At 38.4% G+C, this 15709-nt stretch overlaps 1 protein-coding gene across 2 annotated transcripts in view; it reads right to left on the reverse strand.

Annotated features, from left to right (window-relative positions):
- The window catches only part of adka (adenosine kinase a), a 138201-nt gene that overhangs the window by 114552 nt on the left and 7940 nt on the right, over window positions 1-15709 (reverse strand). For both annotated transcript variants that reach the window (XM_046870456.1, XM_046870467.1), the window contains exon 3: window positions 12557-12610. In XM_046870456.1, the coding sequence (XP_046726412.1) occupies window positions 12557-12610 (54 nt within the window). The remainder of the gene's footprint in view (window positions 1-12556; window positions 12611-15709) is intronic.

Raw genomic sequence — 15709 nt, forward strand, 5'->3', positions numbered from 1 at the left:
AACACAGCCAGGATAGAGAAGGAGGCTTTAAAAAAATAAATTAAAAAAAAGGGAATGGTGGGCAATAAATATTGTTGTTTATCCCCTCCTAATTAAATTGTTCGGTAATTTCTTCACACAAAGAGAACACAGTTTATCTGTTTGAAATCAATAGCCCATTTCACGGCGAGGCACGTCCCGGCTAGACGATGGCGCCATTACTTATTCTGCTCGCTGAGCTTCCACTGCGCTGCTCTCCCAAGGTTGAATCTGTTATCTTTTCTTGTTTAAGGAGAAAGAGAGGGGAGAAGTCAATAATAATTCCTCGTTCCTAAATGGATGGATTTGACTGCCAGGGGAGAGCTTTTGAAAAGCATCGCCTCAGCCTTCTCAATGCCTCTTAAGTAAATGTCTGCTGAGCCACTCACACACAAATAAGATCATTAAAAGCACTGATTACCTTTGAGTCTACGCCACTCGCCTTTAAAATATTCTTTACTCCGATGAGTGGAAAGCCAATTTAAATTGAGATGTTAAAATGAGCTGAGTGAGATGTGCCTCCGCCGAAGCAGCGCGCCAAAACAATTCGGAGGCAGCGCGATGACTGATTACTCTGCTGCTTATTTGTTTTGAAACAATTACTGGTAATCATATTGATGTTTATGCACGGTGCCCTTTCTGAGAACTAAACTCGGCTTTGTAATTACATCACTGGAATCTAATCAAGAGGAGATAAACCTTCACCTATGCTAACAACATATTAAAATGCAAATCAGTGCCAGTGTAGACATGGGCGCGCTCCGAGGCCTAATTATCCTGTGATGTCACACGCACGGCCCATGTGTTCCATTTCCTTGGTAATCTGTCAACCTGAATCCAGTCATTAGCTTTGCTAACTTTAACAAAGAACCGTACTAAATAAGCCGGGCTGGAAGGGGCAACACAGGTGTGGAGGAGACGCTTTAGAGATGATATCTGCAATCCCAGAGACACGGTCTTACCCTGAAGCCAAGAGAGTCTCCATTATCAGTCTCAGATCTGGCTAAACACACACACACAAACACACACATACACAAACACAAAGATCTTTATCATGGTGTAATCCTCGCAAGAGTCATATCACAGTTCGCTCTGATCCTCTGATACATACACACAGTGCCCTGAAGGTTAGGTCAACATGGTGTGATCTTTTCCTAGGTCAAAGAGCCGTTTCATGCTTCTTTGTACCTTCTGTCACACTCTCACACAAAGTAAAGACCATTCAAAAGTCCATGTTCATCTCCTAACCCTACTAGAGAGTTGGTAGACACAGAGAGACAGAAAAAAAGAGACAAAGGGAGACAAACGAGAAGAGACTCTGTGCTCTTCAAAGCTGACTATAACAACAAAGCCCTTTGGCTCAGAAATAAGCTGGTGATCTATGATGGTCATTATAAATAATTCTTATCCATTCAGAAAACCTCCACACAGCCTAACATGAACTCTTAACATGATAAGAGAAGCTGTTCGATCTTGTTATCACTATAAGGAAAAGTCTATCATGTATGGTGCTATGGAAAAACAAAATATATGATAATATACCTCAGTCTGACCAATTACAGTGTACACTTTATTACTGCAGTTTTAACAGAGGAGGAAAAAACCTAGTTGAACACAGATTCTTGATAGTTTCATGTTCATTCAGTATTTTATACTTCTGGCATGTGGTCTGCTGTGTGAAGTGATAAAATAATTCACACTGTGAAAAACAGCATAGATGAATCTCAGCCCCAACATAGAACAAAAATAAATAAATAAACCCACGTGATCCAGTGTGTAAAGATCATGGGTTTGTTGCTTTTGTAAAAAAAAAAAAAAAAGTTTTTTATTTACATACATTTAAAACAAAGTATTTTTAAAAGGTGCATTTAGAGCCATTCAAAAGAATACTGCATACAGCAAAATATTTTCCATGTGGCTTTTGGCCAATGGCTAAATCGCTCCAAGGGTCACAATTCACAAAGCCTGATGCTCCCCCTGCTGGAGGGAACACAAGAGAGTTGGGGCAAAACTGCAGGAAGATCTGGAAAGCAGCGTTGCACATTTGTCCCTGCTCAGGATGAAGCACTGTGGGGACAGCGTGTCCTCAGCAGCACGCCTGAAGTCAGTTTTACAGGCTGGATCAACTGACAGAACTGGGGATATCAAGGCTGATCCAAGGACAACTGTACACTGCTTCTTCTTATTATAGAGTCATGAACTCCACACGAAATTCTCCAGACTTGTGACGAGTGCATGGAACAGAACCAACCCTACACCATCAGTGCAGCACAGAAAACAGGAAAACAGACAGCCTGGCCTTGCTCCATCTTGGCCAGCAGCTCAGCAATTATGAACCTACATCTTGCATAGGACAAAGGAACATGAGACTATCACAGTACCTAATTCACAGGAGAGAGTTGGATGTAAGCCACCTAATGTGCCTAAGTGATGAGAGATCGGCGCCCCTGCCAGAGAAGCGAGAGGGCAGAGAGCAGCCTGAAGTCCCACCACGGCAATAAAAGCCAATGTTGCGTTTTCTGTCCAGAGCTACAAAGCACACTCTGAGGCTAGAGAGGGGGGATAGGGAGTGGGTACAGGCTTTCCTGGCAACCAGGTTAGCGCAGCTATAATTCACAGCACATAAATCCAAACAGTCATAACAGTGAGCCAGCAGGATGATGATAGAGTCTCTCCTCCACTGGTGAGAGACTAAGGGGACTGGAAGAGAGGTCAGCATTCGGACAGTGAAGCATTGGAGGAAATCAGTTGGAGGGAGGACAGGAGGCCCTGGAGCTAATGGGAAATGAATCAGGAGGCAGAGAAGGAGCCGCCAGGGACCATCGATCCTGGGCAGGAGTGGTAGCAAAGGGAATTCAGATTCACCCATGTTGGCTACAAATGGCAAATCTGTACCCACACATCCAGCGTGAATCCAACAGCATTGAAACCTGCTCTGTGATCACCACTGGGAGGTCATGCCAACCTTTGACCTTAGGGTTCGATAGAAGGGTGCAGCAAGTGCTCTTCTGAGAGGCAGATCCTCAAATATGAGAAAATACCAAAAAGGTGAATAAGCACACAAACCAAAATATGCAAAACACGTACCTCAGTGAAGCTTGCCATTTTTTTCATTGTGATAAATTTCATGAGCGTGTCAAGAATGGCATGCAGCTGATTAATTGCTGTACTCTAATAGCTTAGCATCCTTGTTCATTCTTTTTTTTTTTTTTATGCTGGCAAAGCTTTTCCAGTTAGAAAATTGCTGAGTAAATGTTCCTATTGCTAGAACACGTTATATGCACAGGTTTGTCCCATCAAAGGCACCAGTTTTCCCCCAAACACACCTGCACTTCAGACTGCAGAGTGCCCAGGCTCATTTTTCCATCCTCTCACAAACACAGAACAGCATACTCATCAGAAGCAGCTCCATCTGAGCCACAGGAAACACACACACAAACACACACACTCCCAGGAGAGAAAAAACATCGCATGCACGCCAGTGAAGGGAGAGCTCCTGCAGCCTATTATCACCTCAACTGGTTCATAATTTCTTCACTTTTTTAAAGCCAAAGCATGGTGGATTTTGTGCTTGCAACACAAATCCCCAGAGTATAGGGCTGAATGTGACTGACAAACATTTTATATATATATATATATATATATATATATATATTTTTTTTGCCACAGATTCAAATTCTACTTCCAGTTTATTTTATTTATGGGAACGTTAATGAGCTTAAACTGCCATCTGCTGGACAACACATGTATTGCAACAAGTCTTTGATCATAATAACAAGCTTGGTTTATGATCATCACTTAATAAAGTGCAACAAAAGTAACCTAAATTCAAGTTGTCACATCCTTCTCGTAAAAGCTGTATTTGTAATTTATATTCAAAGGTTCACATGCAGTGACGTTACACATTACATATTGGTTGTTTGGAAGCACAACTGAAACGCAACTGTTTACCTGCTCCTGTTAAAAAAGTCATTTTACTGGTTTGAGAATTGTACATAATGCTGCCGTACATTGAGGAATGTAATATCATCATCATCCAGTACATATGTAGTTTTTTTAAATCTCATTTTTGTTTACGCACATATGGACAACTGACTAACGGAATCTCTTGTCCTGTCAAATTACACATTTTGTATGCAATGTTTATTTGTCATAGATCAAACACTGAATCCAGTATATTTTCATCTGGGGAAAATCTTTTTTTTTTTTTGTAACATCCAAATCGTAACATAGGTGACCTGACGTCACCAAGGCACCCCTTCAGGTCACTTTATTTGGCATTAATTATGTGCCAATATACTTATTTGACCAACAAACTATTGAAATAACACTTAAATAACTCGAATATCCCCATAATAGCATTTTTCCCCAGGATTCTCAACTGACTTAACTGATGAGATCTCTTTTTAAGATAAACACTGGTGCGTTTAAGATAAACAAGGTGCGTAATATAAAACAATGAAACTATGCAGAAGAGTGTATACATAAAAGTGCTGAGTGGAAACCTGATCATAGAGCTAAAATATATTGAGGAACCTGGAATTACAGTTCTGAACTGCACTATAGTGTAGGTTCAACTACAAGGACCTCTTATTCCCTGAGTGAACAATAAAGTGGGTTCAGGGATCATGATCAGGGATCAGTAATTTAAATGTATTGTTTGAATCCTGTGAAAACTGTACTTTCTTGTTGACAGTCGTCCTCATACCAAATCTTGTGCGATTTTTTCCTCTAATCTGTTTTGTTGCGCAAGAGCCCCAACTTTATAAATTATATAAAGAATCAATCCTTCATGAAAACTTCATTTCAGTGCACAGCGCATCTTGTATTCTGTGAAGAGCAAAGAGAAGCCGAAGGTCTCACTGGGGGTAATGTAAACATAATTAGTAAAAATAATTAATTGTGTTAATGTGTCATAAAACATTGTAATAAATGAGTATCTGCAAGAGTGAAAGGGAAAGTTTATAGGACTGTGGTGAGACCTGCGATGTTGTATGGTTTAGAGACAGTGGTATTGAGTAAAAGGCAGGAGGCGGAGCTGGAGGTAGCAGAGCTGAAGATGCTGAGATTTGCGATGTGAGTGACGAGGATGGACAGGATTAGAAATAAGTTTATTAGAGGGACATTTTGGAGACAAGGTGAGGGAGGAGAGATTGAGATGCTTTGGACATGGGGTACATCGGTAGGAGAATGCTGAGGATGGAGCCGCCAGGAGGAGGAAAAGAGGAAGACCAAGGAGGAGGTTCAGGAATGTGGTGAAAGAAGACATGCAGGTAGTTGGGTTGAAAGAGGCAGATGTAGAGGACAGGGGGGTATGGAGACAGATGATCCGCTGTGGTGACCTCTAATGGGAGAAGCTGAAAGTAAAAGAAGAAGAATGTCATAAAACATATGCACCAGTCGTGTGCTAATATTTAAAATTGGGCCATTCAACACTCCCAGCGGTAAAAGTTGACATGGGCACTGTATAGCTGAGAGCATTTGGAAATTCTGGATTTCAGGATTAGTGTAAAAGTAGAACCATATTCACGAGCTATTTAATATCTATAAAGCTATGTAGAAAACTTACAATCTATAAGATAAGTTTAGGGTTTGAGGGTTGAGTATTTTAAGAAATGTAAAACTCATAGGGCTGAGAAACGGCACAGATGCCCTCCATGCGATTTCCAATGATATACATTTAATATGAATAATGTTTGTGGAGATATTTCTAAAAGTGTACATGCAACACAATTTATAAACAATCACATGAATAAACATTGGTGCATTCCTTAGTACAGAGTTCCTTAGTTCCTTAGTCTCTATTTTAAAAATGTTTTCATCAGTCTTTTAAATAAAATTATTTAACTGATCAGTAGACTTTATTGTAATTGTATTGTAAGTGGTTCTTACAAAAAAAAAAAAAAAAAAAAAAAATCACACAATATTTCACAAGATGCAGTCATTGTATAACTAGAAAAGAATTGCACACTGCTCATTCATTAAACATAACCACCGAATCAATCTAGAACAGCAAAGCTACACCACATTGTTAACATGCATAATGAAGGGAAATATGATTTTAATCGGGAAGCCATTTGTTTTAATTATAGAGCATCCATCAGACAAAACACTGCATCACAGCATAACTGCATCCTCCTTATTGGACCAGGGTGATGTAATCACAGTGATCAGTCACTTATGAAATCAAGCAGAAACAAAAACCGAATGAGATTCTATAAACCTTCAGGGGGAGAAAAACAAACACACCAAAAATGTAAGTTTATGGATGGCCATAAATGGATGAAAATACTGAACATCTATTTGTAAATGGAATGCATGGAAAGTCTCTTAGCTTTATGGGTCACACACACACACACAAGCATATCCACTCTCCTTCAGCATCAAAGACATTTATCTAAAGAACCTTTGTTGAGGCTTTAAGTCACAATGGAGAGAAAAACCAGTCTTGACGTCCAACTCTATTAAGATCCAACATGAAAAAGCACTGTTCACTGTTTTCTCAGATTCAGGTTTAGTCAGAAACACAACTTGAAACGGAGCTGAGAGGGGAATTCTGCCTTCCATCAAAAATCATAACATTTATTCTTTATGGACGCTTGCCAAAACACACACAGCACGTGCACAATGTTCAGAACTCTGAGCAGATAAGTGCAACACCCCCCCCACACACACACACAGATTTAGTTTTTGAATTTGTGCAAAACGTTTAGTTACATGATATGTGCGTCAATCAAATTATGTGGCTTTTATTTATATCCTTTCCAGCCACCACAAAGAAAGGCTTTGTAGCCCAGGAGGGTCGAATATTCCTTTATTCAGGAAGCAGTGACTGCAGCTTTCAGACTTGCTGCATGGCGTGGATGAACACACCCAGACCTAGATTCACCACACAGATTAATAGAACACATACTGAACTACAACACTGCTAGAATTCAGTGGAAAACAGGGCCACGTGTCAGCTGTGTAAACCAGCGGATCAGGAGGCCTCTTCCCTGTGCAGCACTTTTAACCTTCTCCCACTCAGAGCACCAATAAAACAAAAACAACCCGGCAGATACGTTCACGCTGCAGCAAACTCCTTAATCCCCATAATCCAATCAGATCCAGAATAGTAATGATTAATAAGTATGCTGTTTTATGCTGTTATTTCTAAACACAATTTTTTTTCACACCTGCCTAATATAGAGTAGGTCCCCTTGTACCACAGAAACAGCTATGTCCTGTAGCAGCATGGAGACTTTGAAGGTGTGCTGTGGTAACTGGTGCCAAGATGTTCACAGCAGATACTTTAAGTTGTGTAAGTGAGGGGTCTTGTCTCCTTCCGGTAATGCACTAATTCCCATCTCTTCTCTAAATACAGTAATTAACACACACAAGTGCCTGATCATTCGCATGGTGTTAAAAAAAAAAAAAAAAAAAAAACAGGCTTCGTCAGATCAGACCACCTTCTTCCATTCCTCCTCATCCAGTTCATTTTCAGGTGCACAGTGTAGCTGGTTTTGGTTGTGGCCATGGGCATTGATTGTACTGTGTGTTTTGACACCATTCTATCACAGCAAGCATTTACTGTGTTAAAGTATCTCCTCTGTATCTCAACCTTATATGAAGAGAAAACTGTATCAATCTCATCGACACCCTTAAAATGAAGAGAAGGATCTGCAGCAGTTGAATAATAATGGAAGTTGGATGCAGCTTTCTAACCAGTTTCTGTTCGTATTAAACTTTCTCAGTCTAGAGCTCAATCAGTCTGCTGGTCAATGACACAGAGTTAGAAATGGAACACATTATACCAAACTTTCTACAAAACTGTCAAAACTAATAGGACTTAATAGTCACACTCTAGGATGAGTAATTATAATCCCACATTGTCAAAAGCAAGATGAATTCTACAGAGTGTAACCAGAGTGATTCAAACTATACAAGAAACAAACGTGTCAGAACATCACTCCCTGCAGAAGCGGAGGCAGCAGTGGATGGTGTCCCAGCATCCTTCACCCACTGTAACACATTGCTTTAGCCTTAGCTTAGATTTAGAAATAACATTTCTCTTTTCTAATAACTGCCTTTTGAATGCAATTTAAAGAATACTTTAAACTCCAGCACAGACATGAGTCAACATGCATTTTGTTAAATATAAATATAGATCATGTACTTAAAGTGGCACAATACAAACTTGTACATGTTTATTGACGATACACAATCAGACGTTAAACGGAACACCTACATAAGAGGGGCTGTATTCAGCAGACCAACATGCTGATGATTTGGTTTATGTACACTTATTATGTACACTTGAAAATGTTACACAGACTCAGGTAAGTAATTTCCGATTCATCGTCCTATGGTATAAAACCTTATACCAAAGTATGCTCAGGTACCGATCAAGTCAAGGCAGGACATATGACACTTTAATCTCTGTACTGTAACTTTAACTCTGGACTTGCACAGCACAGTGCACTTTATACCACACCATACCGCACACGGTCACTTTATCACATCAACCACCTTCAATTTTACTGTTTACTGTTCATACGCATCCTTGTATATACACTTTTTTCACATATATCTTTATATATTTTATATATTTTATACTTTTTCTTTTTATTTATCTACCTTCTTTTTTTTCTTGATTTATTTTTCTCCTCATTCTATTCCCTCATGCCGGACCATCGTAAAAAGCATTTCACTGCATATATGTGTATGTGACAAATAGAATTTGATTTAAATTTGATTGGATTTGATGAGAAAGCTAAAAATGCTGATCATCGTTTGATCGAAACAGTCACATGGACATCCTGATGATATACTTTTTCACAAGGCTCTTTAAAGAAAAGGAAAAAAAGCTAACAAGGTACAGGCCATTTTTTTTATTTACACATTAAAACAATTTAGCCTAATGTTACACATCTTCTAGGATAGGATTGAACATCAGTGCCTCCCCTTTTCCCATGATGCATGAGACCGACTTTTTGTGTTGATCACCACAAAAGACCAAAAGGTTAAACAATAAAGACAATTTTTCACAGCCTTCTTTTCCCATATTAACAAAGGTGCCAAATTAGTGTAAGACACCGTATTGCTAGATTTAATTCTTCTGTAATAAATTCACATTTCTCAAGCCTCTGTGCTTCAGTACCTACACTGTAGAAACTTCTTGAGAACTTCTTGAGAAAAAGAAAATGAAAAAACTTCAAATTAGCCATCCAGCTGTGGACCGTAATGAATATTGTAGGTCCACAGTGTCACAGGGATGACTCAAAGTCAGAAAACTGTGTTTCAGGTATTTTTCAAGAAGCTTACAAGCAAAATGTGTGTTCCATAAAAGTGTGAGATTATAAATCTAATTCAAAATAGAACATAAAAATGTGAACATCATCTGCAAATGAACAAACATTACAACGAACAACAAATGCGGGTTCTAAGAAATAGGGGTTAATTAAATGTACAAACCTTCATTTACAATGTGACATGCAAAATATAGCCTTATAGCAAGATTGGGTTTAATTTGTAAAGCTTTAAATCAGCCTTTTACTTCTGCATGCACTTAATTACCTTCGATTCTCCTTCCTGAACCAACAGGAATTTAAACCAAAAATATATGCACTTTATTAACCTTTAAAATAAAACACTTCTCACTTCATCACTCTACTCTTTTAACAATATCGCTTAAACGCGGTGGAGGAAAGTTACACCGTAAATTGAATTCGTTGCTGTACTTAAGTAGCTTTTTTTGCGTATCTGTACTTTACTCAAGTATTTTCCGTTTGTAGAGACATACTTTAACTACATTTCAGTCAAATATCCTACTTTTTACTCAACTTCATTTTGCAAAATCAGTCATGGCTTTTTATTTATGAGTGGAAAATGTTATTATTAAAATTAATTATATATTTTTATTAATATTGAAGAGAGTAAAGTTTTAAGTCATTGAGAATGTGCAGCGGCTTTATATAAGAGCCGGAGAGGATACCACAAGAACAGCATGGCAGGAGTGTAAAAAACAGTACATCCTTAATATACTATTAATAACATTTGATTATATACAGTCATGGTCAAAAATATCGGCACCCTTGCAATTCTGTCAGAAAATGCAACCCTGCAATTTTTTTGGTACTCACATGTTAATTTTTTTTTGGTTTGCATTGAAACAACAAAAAAAATTAAAAAAGAGAAGAAATGTTAAATCTGAAACAATTTCACATAGAATCCAAAAAATGCACTGGACAAACTTACTGGCACCCTGAACTTAATATTTGGTACCACCCCCTTTGGAAAAAATAACTGGAATCAATCGATTCCTGTAATCATGAATGAGATTCTTACACTTCTCTACTGGAATTTTAGACCACTCTTCTTTTGCAAACTGCTCCAGGTCATATAGATTTGAAGCGTGCCTTCTCCCAACTGCTGATTTGATATCTCTCCACAGGCATAATATGGGATTCAGATCTGGACTCATTGCTGGCCATTTCAGGACTCTTCGGGGCTTTGTTTGTAACCATTTTTGAGTGCTTTATGAAGTGTGTTTCGGGTCATTGTCCTGCTGGAAGACCCATGACCTCTGGTTAAGACGCAGCTTTCTGACACTGGCCACTACATTGGGCCCAAAAAAATCTTTTGGTTATAAACAGATTTCATAGTACCGTTCTCACAGTCAAGGCATCCAGTGCCAGAAGCAGCAAAGCGACCACAAAACATCTTTGAAACTCCAACATGTTTGACTGTAGGAGCTGTGTTCTTTTCTTTGAAGGCCTCCTTTCTTTTTTCTGTAAACAGTGCCATGATGTCCTTTACCAAAAAGCTCTACCTTTGTCTCATCTGTCCACAGTACTTTGTGTTTTTTTTCCCGCGTTTTGGCAAACTCCAGTCTTGCTTTTTTATGCCTTTGTGTCAGCAGTGGTGTCCTCCTGGGTCTCCTACCATTGGGTCCCTTTTCATTTAGATGGCGACAGATAGTGCGAGCTGGCACTGTTGTACCCTGTGTCTGCAGATCAGCTTGAATTTGTTTGGAAGTTAATCAGGGTTCTTTATCCACCATTCAAACAATAATTCGTTGTAATTTTTCATTAATTTGCTCTTCCGTCCCTGTCCGGGGGGATTAGCTGCAGGTAGGCACAGGTGCGACTAAATACAAATAATAGGAGCATCACATGCTTGAAAAGCAATTTTCAAAAGGTGCTAATTCTTTTTTCCAGTCCATTTTTGAGTTCTGTGTGAAATCTTATCAAGTTTGACTTTTCTTTGTTGTTGCAGTGCAAACAAAAGAAATAAGCATGTAAATACAAAAACATTTGCAATTGGAACAATTTTCTAAAAGAAGTGTTGCAGAACTGCAAGGGTGCCGATATTGTTGGCCATGACTGTAAATATATTTTTATATAGCCATAAGAAATTATTGTAATTTGGATACTTAAGTGCATTTTAAAGCAAATACTTTCACTTTACTTTCACTCAAGTGAAAGTTTAAAGGGAGCACTTTTACTGGAGTAATATTTTACCTTGCGTATTTCTTAAGTACATGGTTTGTGTACTTTGTCCACCTCTGCTTAAATGTGACATGTGAAATGCCAATGAATATCTTAGGCCAAAACACAATTGCTAGTAGTCACAATATGCTTCACCTTTCAGCACATTTGTTCTTGTGCTATTTATAACAACTATTTGGTTACATTTATTTAGTTAATTATACTGTGTGTCCCAAGGTTTCAATACATCGGAAAAAACTTTTTGCAAAAAAGGGTTTCAAAATGTTTTATACCAAGTTTTATATTATGGACTGTTTTCAGATAGCCTTTAAGTACACCTGGTGTAACAGGGCAAGACGCAGCACAAGTATCATTTAAAGGAACACATTTGATGTGCAATTACTGCACAACATAATAATTATTAACCAAACAGCTAGCTTTATTTTAATCCAAAACATCAGCTAACACATTATTTGGGGATTTACCGGTACTCAAATATTAGCTTGCTTCTGACAGAAGCTTTTAGTACCACAGGACATCAACAGAGACATTTTAATAAATAATAACATGCTAATAATACTTTTTATTTTTAATAGTTTTATTTCTGCTTGTCAAAAAGCTATTTGTTTTCCTTTTTCACTAAGTTTGAACAGAAACTAGTAGCTAATGTAAGAGCTAGCAGAGAATGTAGCAGCGATTTGTTTCAGCATTATTGTAATTCTAGTCTACAAAACAAATGTCTATAAATATATATATATATATATATATATATATATATATATATATATATATATATATATATATATATATATATATATATATATATATATATATATTGCAACCTTATATCACAAGACTTGCAGTTACAAGGGTTTTGTACACAAATAAATTAGGTCAATTATATTTATATTGTCCACATGGTCATGGTCTTGATAAAATGATAATTTTATAGCACAAAATATGGTGGGTGGTGAGTAAAGGCATTAGACATTTGATAAAATTAAGTAAAGGTTCATTCTAGACCTTGTGAACTGCACACTTGGATAAACAGGAATTAAAAGAATACTCACATTTCTTTGTGTTTTTCCTCTGCTAAAATCTGGTCGTTCGGCTTGAGCCCGTATCTGTTGAACACAAAAAAATAAATAAATGATATCCTTAAACACACACACACACACACACACACACACACACACACACACACACACACACACCCCAGCGAAAGGATTTGAAATCACAATTGCCCAATTGTCCCTCAATGACCACCCTGTGGACACTCCAAATAAAAAGAACAATTTATTTAAACCAAAATGATGATCTCTACCAACAGAATATATATTTATGCAAATTAGCATTCTTCAAAATAAACATGCACACCTTTTCATAATAAATTGGTGCATAATTTCTTTTTTTAAATAGTACGTAATTAATCCCAAATGGAAATTGTAATTTTCACATATCCCAGCATGTCAGGAAGCTGGGGTCAGAGTGCAGGATCAGCCATGATAATTATATATAAATGAATAATAATTGATAGTAAATAAATCTAAAGTACTAAAATATTAGATAGAGCTTGTCATCAGCAAAAGCATAAAAGTAAAGCTTTCTCAGGGGGGATAAAACCTTCATTGTATGAATAGTGTATAAGCATGGGGTTCCCAGAGAGAGAGAGAGAGAGAGAGAGAGAGAGAGAGAGAGAGAGAGAGTGAGAGTGAGAGTGAGAGAGTGAGAAGAGTGAGTGAGTGTCTGTGTGTGTCTGTGTGTGTGTGAGATAAAGATAAACACAGTCCTGGGCTAATCATGGGCTCATGCTGACTCTTACACGCCAATGGTAAAATATCTCTGTAACACCATGTTAAACACATTGGCACTTCCCAAGCAGTACATGATTATTATGAAGGTAACTCAAATGTGATTACTACACGTTTTTCATTGACACACCACACCATTATGAAGGGAGTTCCAAAAAGGAAGTTTCTTGTTTCTCTGAAAGAGGATTCTTGAACTTTTTTTATATTTTATTCAAGAAAATGGCATGCAGTGTTCCCACGTGGACAGAAACAAAACAGAAAAGCAATCACCTAGATCACAAGTTCAAAATCTAATTCATGCCTTCACTCCCTCCCCTGTCTGGAAAGCTGCCTGATGGGTGAGAATTGGCCATGACTTAATTAGGCAGAAAATCAGGAGGAAAAAAGAAAAAATGAAAAATCCCACATTATTCAATAATATTTATCCAATTAGGGATATGAATAAACTTTTTTTTTTTTTTTAGAAAAATCTAGAAACTGATCAAATTTGAGATCCGTTTGTATTTGTAACATTATGCAATAAGTCTAATCTAAAATGTACAATTAATTATATGTTACCTTTTAAAATATATTTAAATAATTAAAAAATTGCATTGAAATGATGCAGCATGGTTAATAAGTTTACACTTGAGTTAGTCTTTCTTTCTTTCTTTCGGTTTCTCCCGTTAGGGGTCGCCACAGCGGATCATCCGCATGTTTGATTTGGCTCATTTTAACGCTGGATGCCCTTCCTAACGCAACCCTTGGCATTTATCCGGGCTTGGGACCGGCACTAAGGCTTGTGCAACCCTAATGGCTGGGGTTGGTTACGCTTGAGTTAGTATGGTTTATAATTACGATGTACTGTATTTCAAAATGACAAATCAACAAAGTAAAAAATATTACCAAGAAAATTAAATGATGCAGAGTTTAAGCTGTTTCTTGGGTTCAGTTAATGACCACTTTATTGTGGTTGTTAGACAACTTCCCCAGATCACGCTTACCTCTCTCCTGTTTATCTTTAATCTGCACCAGTGTATAATTTTCAGTTTTTCAGTGCCTCCTTGTGAAACTCCTGTTGATGGCTAGTATATTCATTTGCTGTGTATACAACCATCTCATCCTTACTTCTGAAATTTATTTTAGGTTTTTGCTTCTAGTTTTGCATTGTTGTGAATAAACATTTTAGCACTATAGTTGTAAAGAAGACATGTTATATATGCAATATATATTCTAAAAGAAAAACTGATGTGAGCAAAGCTGTAGTTTATGTAACCTGAAGTCAGCCACTTAAGGCTGAATATCTACAGCAGAGATAAAAACCCAGCCATTAGGGGGGCACAAGCCAGTGCACTCTTAGTGCCGGTCCCAACCCCGGGTAAATGGGGAGGGTTGCGTTAGGAAGGGCATCCAGCGTAAAACATGTGCCAAATCAAATATGCGGATCACAAATGAGAATTTCATACCGGATCGGTCGAGGCCCGGGTTAACAACGACCGCCATAGGTATCGTTAGCCGACAGGGTACCGGTGGAAATTGGGCTACTGTTGGCCGAAGGAGGAGGAGGAGATGATGATAAATGTCATCAGTGCCTATGCTCCACAAGTTGGCAGTGCGATGGAGGAGAAGGAAAGATTCTGGAGTGAATTAGATGAAGTGGTAGATGGTGTACCTAGGAAAGAACGATTGGTGATTGGGGCAGACTTTAATGGGCATGTAGGTGAAGGGAACAGAGGTGATGAGGAGGTGATGGGTAGGTATGGTTTTAAGGAGAGGAATGTGGAAGGGCAGATGGTGGTAGATTTTGCTAAAAGGATGGAAATGGTAGTGGTGAACACGTATTTTAAGAAGAAGGAGGATCATAGGGTGACGATAAGAGTGGAGGAAGGTGCACACAGGTGGACTATGTGCTATGCAGGAGATGCAACCTGAAGGAAATTGGAGACTGTACGGTGTTGGCGGGGGACAGTGTAGCTAGACAGCATCAGGTGGTGGTCTGTAGGATGGTTTTGGAGGCAAAGAAGAAGAGGAGGAAAGTAAGGATTGAAAGAAGAATAAGATGGTGGAAACTGAAGGAGGAAGAGTGTAGTGTGAGGTTCAGGGAAGAGGTCAGACAGGGGCTCGGTGGTGGTGAAGAGGTGCGGATGATTGGGCAACTACTGCAGGAGTGATGAGGGAGGCAGCTAGAAAAGTGCTTGGTGTGACATCTGGAAATAGAAAGCAAGACAAGGAGACGTGGTGGTGGAATGAGGAAGTGCAGGAGAGCATTAGGGAAAGAGGTTGGCAAAACAGAAGTGGGATCGACAGAGTGATGAGAAAAGTAGGCAGGAGTACAAGGAGATGCGGCAGCAGGTAAAAAGGGATGTGGCGAAAGCCAAGGAAAAGGCATATGAGGAGCTGTATAAGAGGTTGGACACTAAGGAAGGAGAAAAG

The sequence above is a fragment of the Silurus meridionalis genome, chromosome 2 (assembly GCF_014805685.1).
Source record: "Silurus meridionalis isolate SWU-2019-XX chromosome 2, ASM1480568v1, whole genome shotgun sequence".
In the NCBI taxonomy this organism is placed as follows: Eukaryota; Metazoa; Chordata; class Actinopteri; order Siluriformes; family Siluridae; genus Silurus; species Silurus meridionalis.